The 19,740-nt window shown below is 36.0% G+C and overlaps 1 protein-coding gene and 1 long non-coding RNA gene across 8 annotated transcripts; both read left to right on the top strand.

Moving 5' to 3' along the window:
* The first annotated feature begins 734 nt into the window (after positions 1-734).
* Pfk (ATP-dependent 6-phosphofructokinase) lies at positions 735-15,614 on the top strand. Of its 7 annotated transcripts, XM_069133433.1 has the most exons (18): positions 735-891; positions 2,160-2,286; positions 2,661-2,812; positions 2,951-3,140; positions 4,044-4,254; positions 5,182-5,290; positions 6,175-6,363; positions 6,435-6,625; positions 6,969-7,044; positions 7,268-7,294; positions 7,420-7,440; positions 7,835-7,936; positions 8,001-8,207; positions 8,334-8,486; positions 8,625-8,949; positions 9,050-9,272; positions 9,356-9,528; positions 15,443-15,614. In XM_069133433.1, exons 2-17 carry the CDS (start codon positions 2,193-2,195, stop codon positions 9,498-9,500), a joined length of 2,415 nt encoding a protein of 804 aa, XP_068989534.1. In that variant the 5' UTR covers positions 735-891; positions 2,160-2,192; the 3' UTR covers positions 9,501-9,528; positions 15,443-15,614. The 7 variants fall into 7 exon arrangements, with proteins under 7 accessions (XP_068989534.1, XP_046469364.1, XP_046469363.1 ...); XM_046613408.2 differs by lacking the exon at positions 15,443-15,614 and having other exon boundaries at positions 7,423-7,440; positions 9,356-12,941; XM_046613407.2 differs by lacking the exon at positions 15,443-15,614 and having other exon boundaries at positions 9,356-12,941.
* Positions 15,615-18,377: 2,763 nt separating this feature from the next.
* Positions 18,378-19,583, top strand: LOC138190427 (uncharacterized). Its single transcript, XR_011176359.1, has 3 exons — positions 18,378-18,614; positions 19,030-19,126; positions 19,527-19,583. It is a non-coding gene; the product is annotated as an uncharacterized lncRNA (long non-coding RNA).
* The last annotated feature ends 157 nt before the right edge of the window (positions 19,584-19,740 follow it).

The following is a 19,740-nucleotide window of genomic DNA, read 5'->3' as shown; positions in this document are numbered from 1 at the left end:
AACGAAAGGTGTACTGCTAGTATACGTGGTTACACTCAGCTCTGAGTACTATGGGGCTAGTTTCTTCACCATTAATACACGCGTCATATGGCACGTGCTGCTGAAAGAACGACACGGAGATCACGTACCTAACTTTTACTGCCCCCCATTTCGAATCTCTAAATTCTCGCCAGTTTTAGGCTCCCCGACTGATGCAAGAATTGTTTTAATTGACGAAAGATGAATTTTATGTGATCCCCTGTTTGTTAAAACTCTTCTTTTTTTTTTCTTACTCTTGTACCTTTCGTTCAACCGATGGAGGGAGAGTAAGTCATGCGTCAAGGTGACCTCTTGCAAGTAAATCTGACACGTGATTTCATCAGAGATTGCAAGATTCCAAGAAATTGCGATGCAGTGATTCACGTATGGGAATTGATTTTTTTTGTAATTGATTCACGAGAAATTGATGTGATGTTTAAATCTTTAGAACGTTTTTTATTCGAGGGTACTGTAAGCGACGCATGAATTTGTTTGACAAATACTAGCAACAAAGTGAAAATAAAATCTCTGTTCATACAAATATATTAATAAACTCTAAATAAAATATCTTGACAGTTGCGTTTCGGGATCTCTTTAAATTCAAATGTTGGGGTTGTTAAATTTTCCGCGAACGTCACAGTGCTGCAATTGGCTGACGAGCCGTACCGTGGCGCCGTCTATTTTGAATTTTGAAAAGTCGTCTGCTATTCGAGTATCCGTATAGCGGTGGTCCGGGGTTGTGCGGGGCCCTCTAAGGTCACCTTGAAACGTCCAAACGTTGTGCAGGTGACTTCTGACAGCCGCCCGTGTGAAGTGGAAGGATTTTTCGTCAGCGAACGAGCGTAAATATTCTGAAATAGGAATTTAAATTTAGTGAGTATTAAGACTTCTTCATTGTTTTTTAATACGCTCATGAATCTGCAATACAGTAGTGGCAAGAAAATCACCATTTTTCTCCTCTTATTGCGGAGAGTGTCTGATCGTACATCATTGAAACTTTATATGATCGTCGTTCTCTCGTTTTTGCACAAATTTCTCCGGTAGTCGATCTTCATTTGATTTAATTTCAGTGGTAACTGTGTATATCGATGAAAATATGGAGTAACATGTCAAAATTCCATTATAGTTAATTCAATTAGATTAACCCAAGGTTATATCAATCATTGATGTTCAAAATCACGAGTTTTTAAATTAGCTTAGCTACTTGATTCATGAAACGCCAATCTAACTCCACGTTTGAAAATCACAAAAGCATAACGTATTCTGAAAATACGCTAGATTCCCAAAATGAATCTTGTGACGATGATAAATGTAAAAATGATCACATTAACTGTCAAAAAAATAATCACAGATATAATAACAAAATATCCGTCAGGCTTACGTCGAAGATCAAAATACCTTAAGCGATGAAAACGATCATGGAATTTTATCGAAATATAACAGTCAGTCTGCACTAATTATGAAAGCTTCAAAGCAATTAACCTTGACTGTTGCAAAGGCATATACATATATACCTACTTATATATATATATATAATATTGTCAACTTTATTTTATTTTTTAAATTATCAATACTGACCCGAGTAACCTCTTTTTGAGAAAAATATCCAGCTTATGTTACGTGGGAATGTTTATTTCACATCGTGGTAAATTCTGTGATTAAATATGATTTTTGTTTCCATATTATTGTATTCCAATATCCATTACTTAGTTTCCATGGATTTTTTTTCTGCATTACGGAGGCTACACCGATGTATGGTTTGATGATTGCGGTGATAAAACGGGTGTGGACGAATTGGATTCGTTAAATAGTTCTCAATAGGCAAATTTCATATGCAGCATGAAATGATCGAAATATCTCAATCACAAGATCTCAATTACCAGATCTCATTTATTAACAGTATTACGGATGCCAATAGGTTGTAAATGCACCATGTGGAAAGCATCCTTGCGTGCTAAGGGAGAGAATAAAATGGATGAATGCAAAAAAAAAGGCAGATTATCGCGATACATGTGGTAGAAATCTACCTCTGAAATAACCAATTTGAATCATCTGTTTACTTAGATATTAACATGAGTATGTATTCTCAACAAGGTTGTTACTTTAATAGACTAATTAACAGAGTTATTTTTTTGCCACAGTTGCAGCCAGTTTGCAAAGTATATTTACACATCATGGAGGAAGAGCTGGCAGCACAGAAGTTTATTAAACCCGGTAGCCATAAAGGCAAGGGTATCGCAGTCTTCACTAGTGGTGGAGATTCGCAAGGTATAAAATTCAACGAATAATAAAAATGTCACGAAGTCATTGGAATGATTGGGGTCAGTAGTGCGTCTAGAAACTCGTTCTGCTCAATGAAAAAGTATTGGTCATTATTTTAGTTTTTGACCAAAAAAATTACATCTCACTAACGTAGGTTCATTGTTGACTTGTGAAACCAAGAAATATTCCTATTAATTAGCATAGAAAAATGCTAAACAATCATTAACATGGCCTTGAAATATTGAATTTTTGTAAATTTGTAATCATTATGGAGAAGGTTGAAGAAATGGTAAAAAAATGTTGAATCATTATTTAAGTCACTATCTTTAAGTGTGATTTGGTGATTTCCATCAGGTAGGCATGTCTCGAACTTTTTGCAGGTATGAATGCGGCAGTGCGTGCTGTAGTACGGATGAGTATTTACTTGGGCTGCAAAGTATTCTTTATCAAGGAAGGCTACCAAGGTATGGTAGATGGAGGAGACAATATTGTTGAAGCAACGTGGTCATCTGTATCCTGCATTATTCACAAGGTGTGCTGTGGTCAAGAGTAAAATACTTGCAAAATAAATATAAATAAATTGGAGTCTTGCCATTTTCGATAAAATTTATGATTTACTTAAACTCATAAAGTTCGGAGCATGAGTTAAGGTATTCTCAATTTGTTCCAGGGTGGGACAGTGATTGGATCAGCTCGATGCATGGATTTCAAGGAGCGTGCCGGACGGCGCAAGGCTGCCAAGAATTTGGTAGCTCGTGGAATTACTAACTTAGTTGTCATCGGTGGTGACGGTTCTTTGACGGGAGCTAATTTGTTCAAGGAAGAATGGCCAGAACTCCTGAAAGAGCTCATCGAAGCTGGTACATAGATTTTAGTTTGAATCATTTCAAGCAATCAATGAATTGAATCCCTACCATAAGAGCAGAGAGAAATTAGGAATTTCGTTAACATTACAAAGAGCAACCGCAAAGATTGCCTATTTTCGGGTCTGCGCGAATTTTTTCGAAACAAAGACCAAGTGATATCTTATGAGAGCCTTATACTCAAGAGCGCCTGAGTATACGAATGCTTCCGGTGTTATAGGAAAGTAAAGTTGTCAAATTTCCATATGTTCGGTTACACATCCCCATAACTAATAATTTTTTTTTTTAGATTTGGAAGAGTGACCATGCTGTTCCCATGTATTTTTCGACACTGAATCCGAATTTCACATCGCAAATACGCGTAAACCCCATAAATAATTCAGTAAAGTCCAAAACATCCCTTAAAATAGGGTGTTGCTTTACTGAATTATTTTATGAGTATACAGGTATTTTTGACATCAGATTCGGATTCAGCGCGAAAAACAAATGGAAATATCATAGTTTGTTTTGCAAATCTGAAATTTTTTTTTTGGGACTTTAATACCGAATATACTGAAATTTGACAACTTTGCTCCCCCATATTTCCGGAAGCATTCGTTTTAAAATTTTGTCCTAAATATTTGGGTATCATAAGGTATCATTTAGCCCTCGTTTTGTAAAAATTTGTGCAGACCCCAAAATGCGGAAAAATTGCCCTTTTTTGGAAGCTCTTTTCAAACTATTTCATTGACTCTTCAATTCATTGCTAGGTTTCAGTTTTTCTATTTTAATAGTGTGAGAAAAAATAACAAAATCGTGGCAGACATCCGAGATTTGAAAATGATTTCTAGAATTAGGACCGCTTTGTGGAAAAAGTTGCAATATTTTATAAACATATGAATTTTATTTGAATTTTCAAAGGTGAAATAACCCCTGAGCAAAAAGACAAATATCAACATCTTCATATCGCTGGTATGGTGGGATCAATCGACAATGATTTTTGCGGGACTGATATGACTATTGGAACGGACTCCGCTTTGCACCGTATTATAGAAAGTATAGATGCTATTGTTAGTACTGCCTATTCTCATCAACGTACGTTTATCATGGAAGTAATGGGTCGTCACTGTGGGTAAGTCCTACCTAGTTGATATGTATTGAAAATTTTATGATTATGAACGAGTTTTGATATTGGTTAGGTACCTGGCTATTGTTGGAGCTCTAGCCTCCGAGGCCGACTATGTATTCTTCCCAGAAAGTCCGCCCCCTGCAGACTGGCCTGAAAAACTTTGTAGAAAGTTGGAACAGGCACGTTATATGAATTTTATCAAAATTTTCTCAACCCACACACTACGAGTGTTTTGTACCACTAACTCAGCCTGATCTAACGAACGTTTGATGTCCTCGTGTTTCAAGTTATTGTTATGTATTTTGAAAAAAATAATCATTGTCTTTCTTGTATAGCTTCAGGAATTTAAGTCTCAATTCGTAATTATATAATCGTTATATATGTTGCGCAAAATTATTCTCCAAAACAGACTTGGGAGAAGATGGAATATAAATACGTACAGAACATGTATCAAATTACATTTGTAAGACGAACTCGTACGTTTGTCCGTATCTAAATATCTATTGCTTCCGCGTGAATATTGTTCAGCTCCACTAATTAAGAATCATAAAAACCCCATGAGATTAGTCTGCTTCAACGTAAGTCAATTCATAGCTAGAATACTTTCATTTCATTACAAATATCTATAGTCTACAAAAACAATACCCTAAAATATTTCACCCTAGAAGTGCATAGTATTAGTCGTAGTAGTTAGAATCTACGGTAAAGCAAGAAAACCGAATTGCAACCTGCCTGACCTGTATCGCTGTTGACGGTACACTTTGATAAAATTCTGTGGGCAATTCAGCAATTTATGTTCATATTTTGTTTGCTCAATATATTCACATCATAAAAATTGAGAAAACTAATACAAAGTATTAATTTGCCGCAACATATCTGTACCTGTACGCTATATTACCTCATGCGGGATCTGACAATGAAATATTACAGTTACCTAGCTCTGGTGGCAGCCATGGCTTCCGAAGCAGACTTTGTCTTCATGCCAGAATGGCCACCCGAACAAGATTGGCCTAACAAGCTCTGCAAAAAGTTATTGCAGGTGTGATTATAAAATTCTTACATGGTGAATGATTATTTGAAAATTCCGATATTATATATTTTATTACTCTGGTTTCTTTTCTTATTTGTTGTTGATGGACAGGTATTATTTCTGAATATCTAAACAGCCGAAATTGGAGCAAAATACATTGTAAATAAAACTTTCGAGCACCTTGCTACTTCTTTGCTTTCTTTTGATATTGATGCTACCACTGTATATCTTTAGCTCACAACCAAGTTCAATGCATATTGTGTCTTAATATCACAGATAGTTTTGAATAAAACTAAACATCATATTTCGTTCTATAATGTATTGTATGCTCTTTATCTATCTTAAGGTCAGCTCCACCACTTCCATTTAATTTTTCTATTTTCTGTTGCTCCAATAATTGTAAGCTTGTCATTTTTTTTTCACACACTTGCTCTTGCTTCTACTATTCCATTGAGCGTTACTGTGTTCCAATGCAATAATTGTCTTGTCTACTTTCAAACATAAAAGTACCGAACACAATCTAATGTATTGAAGTGTTATTAGTCAATAAATTTGACAAGCCTCATTACATCACGTATTAATTTGATCAATTTTTTTTCCATTAACATTTGTGCAACTTCAGATTTGAGCTGCTTATTAAAGTTATGCTGCTGCTGTTTATACATACTTATGTGTCATATACATTATATACATCGATACGAATTGTATCGACGCCAATGTAACACATTAACGTTCAGCTAATAAAAATAATATGCTATTTGAGTGGAGTCTAGTGACTCTGGTATCAGATTTTTGTAGTAAGTACATAAAATAAATTTTATCAAATAACTTCCTTGCTGAACAATTCTACAATGCATCATTAATGATTTGAAATTTGCTTCAATCTTATTCAGGAGCGTCTTACTGGACAGCGTCTAAACATCATCATAGTCGCAGAGGGTGCGGTTGACAGGAATGGGGACCCGATTACTGCTGAGAAAGTGCACAAAGTCGTTGTGGACAAACTCCATCAAGATACACGAATAACTGTTTTAGGACATGTCCAAAGAGGAGGAAATCCGTCAGCTTTTGACAGAGTTTTGGTGCGAATTCTTTTACTTCTAATCGTACTTTCCGAAACTGAAGTTATAATAATGCATTTTCGGACTTTCAGGGATGTAGGATGGGTGCCGAAGCAGTTATGGCTCTCATGGAGGCAGAAGGGGACACAGAAGCCTGCGTAGTCACTCTGGATGGTAATCAAGCTGTTCGTCTTCCTTTGATGGAATGCGTACGCCGTACTAAGGCAGTGGCTCAGGCAATGGCCGAAAAGAATTGGGAGCTAGCTGTTCAACTACGTGGAAAGTAGGTCTTGCAAATGCTATCTGATGGATTTCGAAAAATTTGGCTGCCTATAAATTACAGAGCAGCCATACTGAGTAAGGGTAGGTGCTCACTGGTGACTTTTGTCATGGTGACAAAAAATTTCTTCGCATGCTTTCTATAGAAACTTATGACGTTGGGCTCACTACGGTCATGAGACAGTCAAAGCACGTGACATTTTTTGTGACTGTGTCAGTAGTTACCAGTGAGCGCGGACTCTAACTTTTAAAAAGCCAACTTATTTCTGAAGTTGGAAGAAGAGGTTTATATATAACGTTGTTATATTAGTTGCACAATTTTATTTATACACATAATCTAATTTCAGAGGATTTGCTCGGAACTTGGACACCTATAAAATGTTAACCCGGTTGAAGGCCCCAGCTGAACCAGCTTTGGGAAAAGTAAGACTAGATGTTATAACCTATTAAACTAAATTCTCAACGTATATTTAGAACGCGGTTATATAAGGTGATCGAGAGAGAATGCATCGAATTTAAAGGGTAGATTTTTTATGAAAGTTTCTCTGAGAATGAAGCACGTTATTTCCTTGCAGTGGTTACTATGTAGGATTGAGTACATTGATGAAATAAATGATATTTAAATATATTTGTAACGCTGCTTTAGGATAATGACGGCCCCACCTTGACAAAGGTAATTTTATACTTCAACCCCAAGTGATTCACGCACGATCATGCATCGCTTGACAAATTAGAATTCGTTGCGTGATTCGTATCAATCTATAAACATTACCTGTTTTCTTCTATCTCATTTCATAGCAGAACACTATGTGGGGACAAGTAAGTCTTAAATAAATGTGAAGTATTAATCCTAAGCAACTTCGTCTCAGAACTTGCCTCTGGACCAAAAATTTTCAGCAATCATAATTACTCATATATGGTCATTTGTCATCTTGCCTTGCATGTTAAAAATTGTCTTTATCTAGTATTTGAACTTACAATTATTATTAATTTTTGTTTTTTAATTGTTTGTGAAATAGTTTTTCTCAATACATAGAATTTTTTTTCTTATTGCACTGCAAGTATAAACTACCCACCAATATTTCACCTCTTTTTCTACTCATTTAATTGTTCCTTCACGGAATTCGACACCTTATTCAAATACTGAATACTAAAAGCATGTTGCATGGTTCGTCAAAGTTTGCATATTTGTAACACAAACATTTATTTACAGGATCATTACACTCTGGCTGTAATGCATGTTGGTTCTCCATCGTGCGGCATGAATGCTGCTGTAAGATCTTTTGTTAGAAACTGCATCTATCGTGGGGATAAGGTATGTGAATATACTTTATTGTATTTGCAATTTCGCAAACGTATCTGGAATAAAAATATTCCAGGTTTATGGAATATGTGATGGTGTCCCGGGATTCATCGCTGGCAAACTTAAATTGTTGGACTGGCCATCTGTCACTGGCTGGGTAGCACAGGGTGGTGCGTATCTAGGTACCAAAAGAGCTCCGCCAAAAGAAGATCAATTACCGCAAATTGCTCAGAGACTTAAGGAATTTGGAATTCAAGCATTGCTAATCATTGGTGGATTTGAGGTATGGTTTTTTTAAATTGCAAGTCTGAATGGTCTGATTATTGTCAAATGTCGGTTGGGAAATTGAATTCAATTAAATGAATTTGATCACTGTTCTCGTTCTCACTTTCTTTTTTGCTTTTCTCAGGGCTACCAAACAGCATTGACATTTTGCGATGCTCGAGATAAATTTGACGAATTTAAGATCCCCATCGCAATGATACCGGCAACCATTAGCAACAACGTACCAGGCACCGAATTTTCGCTTGGTTGTGATACTGCACTTAACGAGATAACAGAGGTATATAGACATAGTATTTAAATATATCAAATCACATCTATATTTTTTTCGCCTTTTTTATTGCATATGCATTCAATGTCAATTTCCAAACATCGTTTAAGAAACGTGTACGAGTGTAGTCATTTATTCAACTTTCAGATCTGTGACCGTATTCGTCAATCGGCACAAGGCACGAAGCGGCGTGTGTTTATAATTGAAACAATGGGTGGTTATTGTGGATATCTAGCTACGGTAGCTGGTTTGGCAGGTGGTGCTGATGCTGCATACATATTTGAAGAGAAATTTAACATCAAAGATTTAAATCAAGATGTTATTGCTATGGCAGCAAAGATGTCTGAGGGTGTTCAGAGAGGATTGATTCTCAGAAACGAAAGTGCCAATTTAAATTACAACACTGACTTTATGCAGAGGTTATTCAGTGAGGAGGGAAAGGGATTATTCAGTTGCAGATCGAACATCATTGGTTCGTAAAGTCCTAAGAAATCTATAATTTGACGTTATTTCCAAGTTTGCTTTATTCTCATCAGGCTATTGTTGACTATACATTCACTTTCTGAACATAGGACATATGCAACAAGGAGGTTCGCCGACTCCCTTTGATCGTAATTTGGGTACTAAGATGGGATCTAAAGCCGTCGAATGGTTTACTGAACAGTTGAAGAAGCACAGTACTGCCGATGGAAAAGTTAATGCAGTTACCCCAGATACAGCAGTGATGCTGGGAATCGTAAGACGTCAATACAGATACACACCGTTTTTAGAATTGAAAGAAGTTACCGATTTCGAGTAAGTAAATTTAAATATTGGGTACTTTGCATAATAATTACGCATCTTCTTAATGATTATTATTTCTTCGTTCACTTATTTAGACATCGTATCCCTACTTATCAATGGTGGATGAAGTTACGCCCATTGTTGAAAGTCTTGGCTAAACACGAGTCAACCTACCAGGAAGAAGGTCTGTATATAACGGTTGAAGAGATGGACTTGACTGTTGACGAACCAATCCTGTAAATCCGCCGTTTTCAAAATATATTATGAGGTAAAAATTACTCCAGGAACTTGGCTAGGAGCTGCGTGTGCGCAATTAAAGCTTAGATTAGGTGGTCATAACTAGGTATCCGGTAGTTTATTACCTGTATCATACGTTTGATAATGTTTTTTGGATAATGTCCACAAAAATGACACTAATTATAAAAGACAGCTTGAAATAAGTCCCCAAAATTTGTAATGAACAGTCAATATTCCAAAAAATCAATCGTTATATTTCTTCCTCCATAAACAGTCTATAACGGGGCGCGATTTTGATCAACTTGTCGAAAATTAAGTTTTTGTCCAACTATCTAGATCGTTGAAGTTGTGCTACATGCTACTAACTCATATTGTATTATTACAACTGTAATTATTTATAGCGTCTAATCACATCATAGCCGTCATTTGAACATTAGAGTAGTTACTTATAACATATTTATCCCTTCCGGTGCATACCTCCGTCACAACCTGTTGATTGCATATTGGGTCAATCTGACTGCAGATAATACTCAGCTTTCAATATCTTAGCAACTATGCACTTCTCGAAATACAAGGTAGAGATACTTTTTGTAATCATTTAATTAAACTTTATGTCTTTGCAGTCAGATTTGCAAAACAAATAATGTAACTATTGGAAAACGTGCCCGATATAGACCTCACCGCTCAGAGCTATTCAAGTGCAAAGAAAAATTTAGGGTCAAAATGACCCGATGCGCAGACAAAAGGTTAAAGTTAATAAGATATATTTTGACGATAAAGCATAGTCATTAGCGTAAAAATAACTTCCAAGCATTATTCTGAATATTAGCTTTTGTTCTTTTCTCAAATGCATTCGGTAACACGCAAAACGGTACATTTGATTTAATTACGTAACATTATCGATGCAATCTCACTAACGAAAAATGACAAAGTTAAATATTGCCTCTTGAAATATATAAAATTTTGTGTGAGTACACATTATCGTTTTTTAACTATCATGACACAGATAGTTAGTATAAATATTTTCAATGGTATCTATATGTGAGGATGATGTAAGGTAGTTAATACTATAATTAAAATCCTACAGAGTAGGGTTGAAAAGTATTTACTTGATACTTTAAGAAAATCATTCGAAATACAAGTTTATTCTCAGGTAAGAATATGATAGGTACAAATACAGTACCTGAACAGCAGAAGGTAAGTTATAAAATAGGAATTGAAACAAAAATTCGAATAACGAAAACTACGGAATTTGGTTATTAAATAAATGTTATAAACGCAAGTGTATGGAAAATATATTCAGCCAGAATCAGACTACAGTATTAATATTAATATTGTTATTATTATTACATTACTTCTTCACTACAATTTGCGATAAGAAAATTGGCAATTATTATCAAAACAAAGCAAATGAATTCGGAATGATTATTTCTTTTGCTATATAAATAAATTGATCTACTTTAGATATGAATTGGGATGTGACTCAAACAGAATGTAAAAATAAAAAACTATTCGAACAAAGACTTTGTAGATCGTAATGGGGTACTATTGTGAATTAAAACTTTCTTGGCTAACTTTGTGGTCTATTATTCTGGTATAGGATTAAAGGTAAGGGGAAAAATTCGTATGGCACTTTTAAGTTGGGGAAGAAATTTTTATCATTCTGTTTAGCATTATTAAAAGCTATCGAAAGCTATTTGGAAAATACACTCGTCTACCTCAATAGATAATTCGTAATCGTAGTTGACTCTACAGATGAAGTTGACTCGAATCGCGTCGATTGCATGTGATGTATGAAAAAAAGTAATTAATAAAAAAAATTTGCTAAAGTTTAAGGCTTACGACCACAAAGAGGTACTTAGAATTAATTCATTTTCATTGCGATAAAAAATGCATAAAATTGGAAGCTAAATTATTACCAAAAATGAGAATGTAAGAGATGATAAGAAGTTTGAGAATGTGAGGGAAAATAATTCAAGAATGAAGTCGTGCGTGTATAAAATCGCATAAATTATTTTTCTTTGCCAATTCTATTCATCTATTTACGTTACGTATACCTATGATTTATACAATAACAAACTATTGATAGAAGATTCTTCGAATAGTTTTGAAGATTTGAAGACTAGAAAGAGGCAAATGAATCTGTTGAACAGTTGTCGTCATTTTGCATTATCCGTTTTCAATGTACCGTTGACAAAATACAAAAGCTAAAATCCATACTCATTGTATCAGAGAAAAATGATGCATTACAACAAAACATATTATAACCGGACAGAAAAAAATTACTAAAATGCAAAAAATAGTTGCTATTGTCAGGATATTAAAAGTTGGCCGGCTAAAGTACCATGACCAACTCCCCTAAAAGAAACCAACACAAACTTGCTCCTGAAAATCTGTTGAAGCCAACCAATTTATTTGTATACATAAACAAGTATACGTATTCATTTACACAATGAATATACTATTGATTTGAACATGTATTATACATACAAAAAATGTCAATCATTGTTCAATAATTAATGAGTCAACATAACACTAAGGACGATGAACCTATAGAAAAAACAAAATGGCAATAGAAGATTTATTCATAAAACCTTGAAGTAATTTCTTTTCCATAAGTAAATTAGGCTTTACAATCTTCCACCATAAATTTGAATAATAATCCTATAAGAACATTGAAAAAGTTCGGATAAAATGTGGTAGATATGTGTTTATCAAATACCTGTTATCAATCTCAAAATTTAGCACTCTTTGTTTACTTGGATTCAGGTATTATGTGAGCACAACTTACAAAAGTATATCAAAGTGTTAACAAAAAAAAAAAAAAGAACTATTTATAAAGCGTATATACACGACAATATAAAGTTTTTAGCTCTGTTACAGAATATATATGCATAAATGTTATTGATATATACCAATGAGATGAAATTATTCATCAATAAGATATATGAAATGATACAAATTTTATTTTGTATCTTTAACGGAGTTTTACCCATCATTATTTAATGCAAATAATCAAAGATTTGTGTTTATACAAACAAAGAAGTATTATTTGTTAATATCTGAACTCAATATTAATTATTTTTTATTAATATATAAACGAAGAAATTTACATTTAGTTTATTTTTTAAGAAAGTATATTTTTGGCTCATCGTTGATCGATAACTATATGTAAATATATACACATATACATATACGTATAATTTTACTATAGAATGATAGTATTATTTCGTCATTCATTTTCGTGTTAAACCTTTCTTAAATTATTTTCACGCTTCTACAAATTCTATAACATATGCCATATTATACTGATCTTGTACACAATCATCAATCGATAGTCTATTTTAATTGTGGATAATGTACCCTATTTGATGTAAAATAGAAATATCTGCTTATAATAATATTGCAACATTATTGTTGTCAAATAAACGATGTCTTACCCTGCTTATGCGAAACTTTTAATTTAGACCATTGTGAAAAATTACTTCCGAATGAAACAAGTTGAATACAGAAATACACATTGCAGTACGTTGAATGTATGTATTTGGAAACATGAAACGATATGTTCATACATACGCAGTATCGGTTTAATTATCTGTCCAAAGACAAGATTTTTTTATTTTTGACACCCAGGTTGATTCAACAATACTACTACGGTGTCTTACAGAATCTGAGACAGATTACAGGGTAGTGACAGACCGGGAAAATCCAACATAGTAAATTTGTATTTCTGTTCCACCGGGAATGATGTATTTTATCGTAACTCTTTCCCAAGATTATTTGAAAACGCCAGGTGCTTCGTAAACTCAGCCGTATTTGCTTTTGGAAATAACTGATGCTTGAATGCTGTGTCTTCTCACACTTACACAGAATTTAATGCGCCGTTGGTCCTAAACGCCCTCGGACGTTTCGCTTTTTTTCGTATTTCCCCGGCTGTTAGATCTATAATGTTCGGAATGTCTTTTTGAATTAGTTGGAGTACAATTAGTCTGAACACGATGATTCCTATAGATTATCACAAGCAAGCTTTTTACTTCAAATTAGCGAACAAATGCATGTCTAACTCGTTTCAATTTTTTCGGTCGAAATTTACACAATTTCATAAACGCTGAAATTCGTTCGCCCATGCTCTATAACAACGTAATTTTGTGAGGAGAATGGATTGCAAGTAGTCAAGAGTTGCTGAAAGCGTCGGTCAGAAATGGTCATACGAATCGATTTTGAGACAAGATTTTTTGGTAAAAAAAAAATAAGGCTAACCCCTTTGGATATGTAACGATTTGAATGTACCGCGGGTAGAGTCGAAGTAAGGACCAAGGAAAATTTGGCTCACCAACGAATTACGAGTTATACACCGCGGCTGATCCCACCTTTATTCTGGGAGACGGGACACTCATCTACCAACCGTCCATCAGAACACATCAGGTATGAAAATAAAAAAAATGTAGTGGTACAGTGTCCCGTCAGCCGGTTGCAGTTCAAAATTATCAGAAGACAAATCTTCAAAACAACGAATGGGCATGTCGCCATTAATCACCTGCAGCGGAACGACGATAGAAGATTGAAGAGAAGTGATTCGTGATTGGAGAAGAGACGCTTTGCCCGCAACCACCGCCAACCACCTCCAACGACCACCGCTAACCACGTCGGGTTATGAGGTATAACTAATACATATTTACAGTATTAGAACACATGAAAAGTATTGTGTAAGGATTACCACAATTTTTTAATTGACACATTTTACCAAGAAGATGATGGGAAGATTATAAGAAAATTATAGAAATTTTATCGGCGCATTGAGGGCTACTGAATTTGGGTTTGCGCGAAAAATTAATTCAAATAATTTATTGTAAACATGACTAATTTGGATAATTGTAGATAAAATATAATTACAATTGCCATTGAATATTACAAAAATGTTATATTCACCGTGCACAAATCCTCATCCTCCTCGTCCACCTCGTTCTCCTCGTGTTTCTCGTCCTCCTCCTCCTGGTCCTCCACCTCGTCCACCTCCGTCACCACCAACCACGTCCAACGACCACCGCTAACCACCTCGGGTTATACCTCGAATACTAATGAATATTTTCAGTCTTAGACCACGTCAAAAATATCGTGTATGGATCAACGTAATGTTTCATTGATACATTTTACCAAGGACATTATTGATCAGCGCATTGACAGCTACTGAAGCTGGCCTTGCGCGAAGAATGAATTGAAATGATTTATTGTAAACATGACAAGTTTCAAAAATTTTTGATAAATTATGATTACAACTGCCATTAAATATCATAAAGATGTTATACTCACTGTGCACAAATAGTAACATAGCGCCACGCGAAAATAGCGTGGGATCAACAGGAGAGTAATTGCGAAGGAAAAAGCACCTGCTAAAAAATGTCGAAAACGCGCAGGTTCTCGTTTTTTGGCTGTAACTTTTGATGCGTTGATCGCAGCGTTTGGGACTGCGCCCAATCGATTTCTCTCGCAAAATTACGTCGGAATAGTGCCAGAAAGAATGTATTCCAGCACTTTTCAAAATCGTCAAGATTTTCGCCAAAAATGCAAAGGGGTTAGCCTTACTTTTTTTCCATTTTTGGAGCCAAAATTTTTGGTCTCAGATTCGATTTAAATGACCCTTTCCTGACTAATTGGACCCCCAGGAACCCAGAAAACGCAGCGAAAAGAGCGTGGGATCAACAAGAAAGAAGTTACGAAGGAAAAAGCACCTGCTGAAAAATGTCGAAAACACAGGTTCTGGTTTTTTTTGCTGTCACTTTTGATCCGCTGCTTGCAGCGTATCGGGACTGCGCTTATTCGATTTGTCTCGCGAAATTGCGTCCGAATAGTGCCAAAAAAAATTTATTCCAGCACTTTTCAAATATTAATCCTCACGTAATATTTTTGATGTGTTCTTATACTGAAAATATTTATTGCTATTCTAGGTACAACCCGAGGTGGTTATCGGTGGTTGTTCGAGGTGGTTGGCGATTATTGGAGGTGGTCGGAGGTGGACGAGGAGGAGGACGAACTGAACTGAGTCTCAAAGCCCTGTTGACATAAAAGCAGCTATTCGATAGAAATTATAGTTTATAGTTTACACAGCCCATTGCATGATATTTCATTATAAATACATATTTTTCAATGTATTTAGGAATAATTTATCAAATATACAGAGGTCATGTGCAAATAATAAATGAATTGATTCGACCGCAGTTTGATGTATTCATTAGAGCTTTGACTATAAATTTAAGCTTTGTTACTTCTTTTATTTTATTATGGATAATCAAAAACATTTCCGACTATTCGTGCTGTGGAAGCATGGGGATTAAACCAAATGTAGCAAAAGATTAGAAACAGTGTATGTAGAGTACGGGTATTTTTCTAATAATGCAAATAGAATAGAACACCACGCCTTGCGAATTATCTTTCCAGACAGAGATGAATGATGAATTTTAAGGACTGCATTATCGTTGTTGAATACTCTATGCCTCATGGGAAAAGAGAATCTGTAACGATAAAATTATGCACCGGATCATCGTCGACTTTAACATTTGAAATGTCCTACCATTTTCGAATACCTCCTACCTCACCCTGCCACCTCCCACCATCAATGGCCACTTTCGACCATCCCCTATCACCTTCTGCCAGCGCCGACCACCTCCTACCATTTCCGAACATCTCCAACCATCCTGTTTACCTATATTACTAGATTAGCTATGATATGAAAAGAGAAGAATTATTCATTTCGAAATGGGATTCTATTCGACGCGCGCTCGATGTATTCCATAACATTAGTATTCATAATTATTCCAACAACTTTTCATTTGCTCTCTCGATCTTGAATTTTCATAGGCATAGAATCGAAACGTTGTTTTAGCTGGTCGTAAGTGAAGTATCTGCGTTGGGTAGAGGAGCAGAATTGTTTTTCGAAAAGTATTCGGATGGAAAAAAATTCAGAGTAACTGTAATATATCACGGATGCGCCAATTTTGATTAAGATGAAATGGATACTTCGTATATGAGACGGTATTTAACGCTGCGTAGTGGTTTAAAGACCTAGAAAGGTGATAGGGAGAGAAAGAACGACGCTTCTGAAGAATATATCTTCAGTCAACGGCTGACCATCGAAGGGCATGGCCGCTTGAGTCTGGAATCGGCAGGAGAGACGAAGTGCGTATTTCTTGTATGAAACGTGAAAACTAAAAGCATTATACATCATATCATATCATCATACATCATACATCACACATCATCATACATAGTATTAAAGGTCGAAACCAAAGTTTGGATGTCGGATGTTCAGAAAGTGACGTCACCAATACAAAATCAGCTAGCCGAATTCCTCAGTCGGGAAACAACCGCGCAGTAGAGCGGACGGATGAGAGTCGCGCTCCGCAAATTTCGAGTACCGGGTTCTCAACCTCCCGGATCCCGCGCTTCGGGTCCGCTACGTATTTCGAGTACCGGGTTCTCAACCTCCCGGATCCCGCGCTTCGGGTCCGCTACGCGGTGAAACTCGACTTCCAGGATAAGCGCTCCGTGGTTCCTGGTTCATGTTTACAATAAATTATTTCAATTCGTTTTCCGCGCAACCCCGAATTCGGTAGCCGTCAGTCCGCTAATAAAATTTCTCGACTTCCAGGATAAGCGCTCCGTGGTTCCTGCTTCATGTTTACAATAAATTATTTCAATTCGTTTTTCGCGCAACCCCAAATTCGGTAGCTGTCAGTCCGCTAATAAAATTTCTCGACTTCCAGGATAAGCGCTCTGTGGTTCCTGCTTCATGTTTACAATAAATTATTTCAATTCGTTTTTCGCGCAACCCCGAATTCGGTAGCCGTCAGTCCGCTAATAAAATTTCTCGACTTCCAGGATAAGCGCTCCGTGGTTCCTGCTTCATGTTTACAATAAATTATTTCAATTCGGTTTCCGCGCAACCCCAAATTCGATAGCTGTCAGTCCGCTAATAAAATTTCTCGACTTCCAGGATAAGCGCTCCGTGGTTCCTGGTTCATGTTTACAATAAATTATTTCAATTCGTTTTTCGCGCAACCCCAAATTCGGTAGCTGTCAGTCCGCTAATAAAATTTCTCGACTTCCAGGATAAGCGCTCCGTGGTTCCTGCTTCATGTTTACAATAAATTATTTCAATTCGTTTTTCGCGCAACCTCGAATTCGGTAGCCGTCAGTCCGCTAATAAAATTTCTCGACTTCCAGGATAAGCGCTCCGTGGTTCCTGCTTCATGTTTACAATAAATTATTTCAATTCGTTTTCCGCGCAACCCCAAATTCGGTAGCCGTCAGTCCGCTAATAAAATTTCTCGACTTCCAGGATAAGCGCTCCGTGGTTCCTGGTTCATGTTTACAATAAATTATTTCAATTCGTTTTCCGCGCAACCCCAAATTCGGTAGCAGTCAGTCCGCTAATCAAATTTCTCGACTTCCAGGATAAGCGCTCCGTGGTTCCTGGTTCATGTTTACAATAAATTATTTCAATTCGTTTTTCGCGCAACCCCAAATTCGGTAGCTGTCAGTCCGCTAATAAAATTTCTCGACTTCCAGGATAAGCGCTCCGTGGTTCCTGCTTCATGTTTACAATAAATTATTTCAATTCGTTTTCCGCGCAACCCCAAATTCGGTAGCTGTCAGTCCGCTAATAAAATTTCTCGACTTCCAGGATAAGCGCTCCGTGGTTCCTGGTTCATGTTTACAATAAATTATTTCAATTCGTTTTTCGCGCAACCCCAAATTCGGTAGCTGTCAGTCCGCTAATAAAATTTCTCGACTTCCAGGATAAGCGCTCCGTGGTTCCTGGTTCATGTTTACAATAAATTATTTCAATTCGTTTTTCGCGCAAGCACATATTCAGTAGCTGTCAGTACGCTAATAAAATTTCTATAACTTTATAATCTTCTCATAATCTTTCTCGTAGATTATATCGATAAAAAAATTATATCAAACCTTACACATTATTTTTGATTTGTTCTCATGCTGAAAATATTTATTAGTATTCGGGGTATAACTCGAGGTGGTTGGCGGTGGTCGTTGGGGGTGGTTAGGGGTGGTTGCGGGTAATCGAGGTGATTCAGGAAGGGGGACGAGGATTTGTGCTCGGTGAGTAAAACACTTTTATAATATTTCATGGCAATTGTAATTATATTTTATCTAAAATATTTCAAACTAGTCATGTTTACATTGAATTATTTCAATTCATTTTTCGCGCAAGCACATATTCAGTAGCTATGAATAATCTTGTACAATTTGTTATATTATTAATTGATTAATTAATATTCTTATAATATTTAATCGCAATTGTAATTATATTTCATCTGAAATATTACAAACTTGTCACGTTTACAATAAAATATTTCAATTCATTTTTCGTGCAAGCACATATTCAGTAGCTATGAATAAGCTTATACAATTTATTTGTTATTAATTAATTAATTAATCAATTACTCAATTATATTAATCCTTACACAATATTTTCGATGTGTTCTTATACTGAAAATATTTATTACTATTCAAGGTATAACCTGAGGTGGTTATCGGTGGTTGTTCGAGGTGGTTGAAGGTGGTCGGAGGTGGACGAGGAGGAGGACGAGGAGGACGAGGATTTGTGCTGGGTGAGCAAAACACTTTTATAATATTTGATGGCAACTGTAATTATATTTCATCTGAAGTATTACAAACTTGTCACGTTTACAATAAATTATTTCAATTCATTTTTCGTGCAAGCACATATTCAGTAGCTATGAATAATCTTGTACAATTTATTGTATTATCAATTAGTTAATTAATATTCTTATAATATTTAATGGCAATTGTAATTATATTTCATCTGAAATATTACAAACTTGTCACGTTTACAATAAATTATTTCAATTCATTTTTCGTGCAAGCACATATTCAGTAGCTATGAATAATCTTGTACAATTTATTATATTATTAATTAATTAATTACATTAATCCTTACACAATATTATTGATGTGTTCCTATACTAAAAATATTTATTACTATTCCAGGTATAACCCGAGGTGGTCGGAGGTGGACGAGGAGGAGGACGAGCTGGACGAGGAGGAGGACCAGGTGGACGAGGAGGAGGACGAGGTGGACGAGGAGGAGGACGAGGTGGACGAGAAGGAGGCGGGGTGGGTCGTGGGAGAGGACCTCTCCTCTCCTCAGAGGAGGGGAGGGGGAGGGGCAGGGAAGGGGGAGCGGTGGGCGGGGAGTGGGAAG

This window comes from Neodiprion pinetum, chromosome 2 (assembly GCF_021155775.2).
Source record: "Neodiprion pinetum isolate iyNeoPine1 chromosome 2, iyNeoPine1.2, whole genome shotgun sequence".
Classification (NCBI taxonomy): Eukaryota; Metazoa; Arthropoda; class Insecta; order Hymenoptera; family Diprionidae; genus Neodiprion; species Neodiprion pinetum.
This window is presented reverse-complemented; position numbering and strand designations above follow the sequence as displayed.

Coding starts and splice junctions, on each gene's coding strand:
- Pfk (XM_069133433.1), top strand. CDS start 2,193: ATGGAGGAAGAGCTGGCAGCACAGAAGTTTATTAAACCCGGTAGCCAT. Junction 4,255..5,181: donor GTAATGGGTCGTCACTGTGG/GTAAGTCCTACC, acceptor GAAATATTACAG/TTACCTAGCTCTGGTGGCAG. Junction 8,487..8,624: donor CACTTAACGAGATAACAGAG/GTATATAGACAT, acceptor TTCAACTTTCAG/ATCTGTGACCGTATTCGTCA.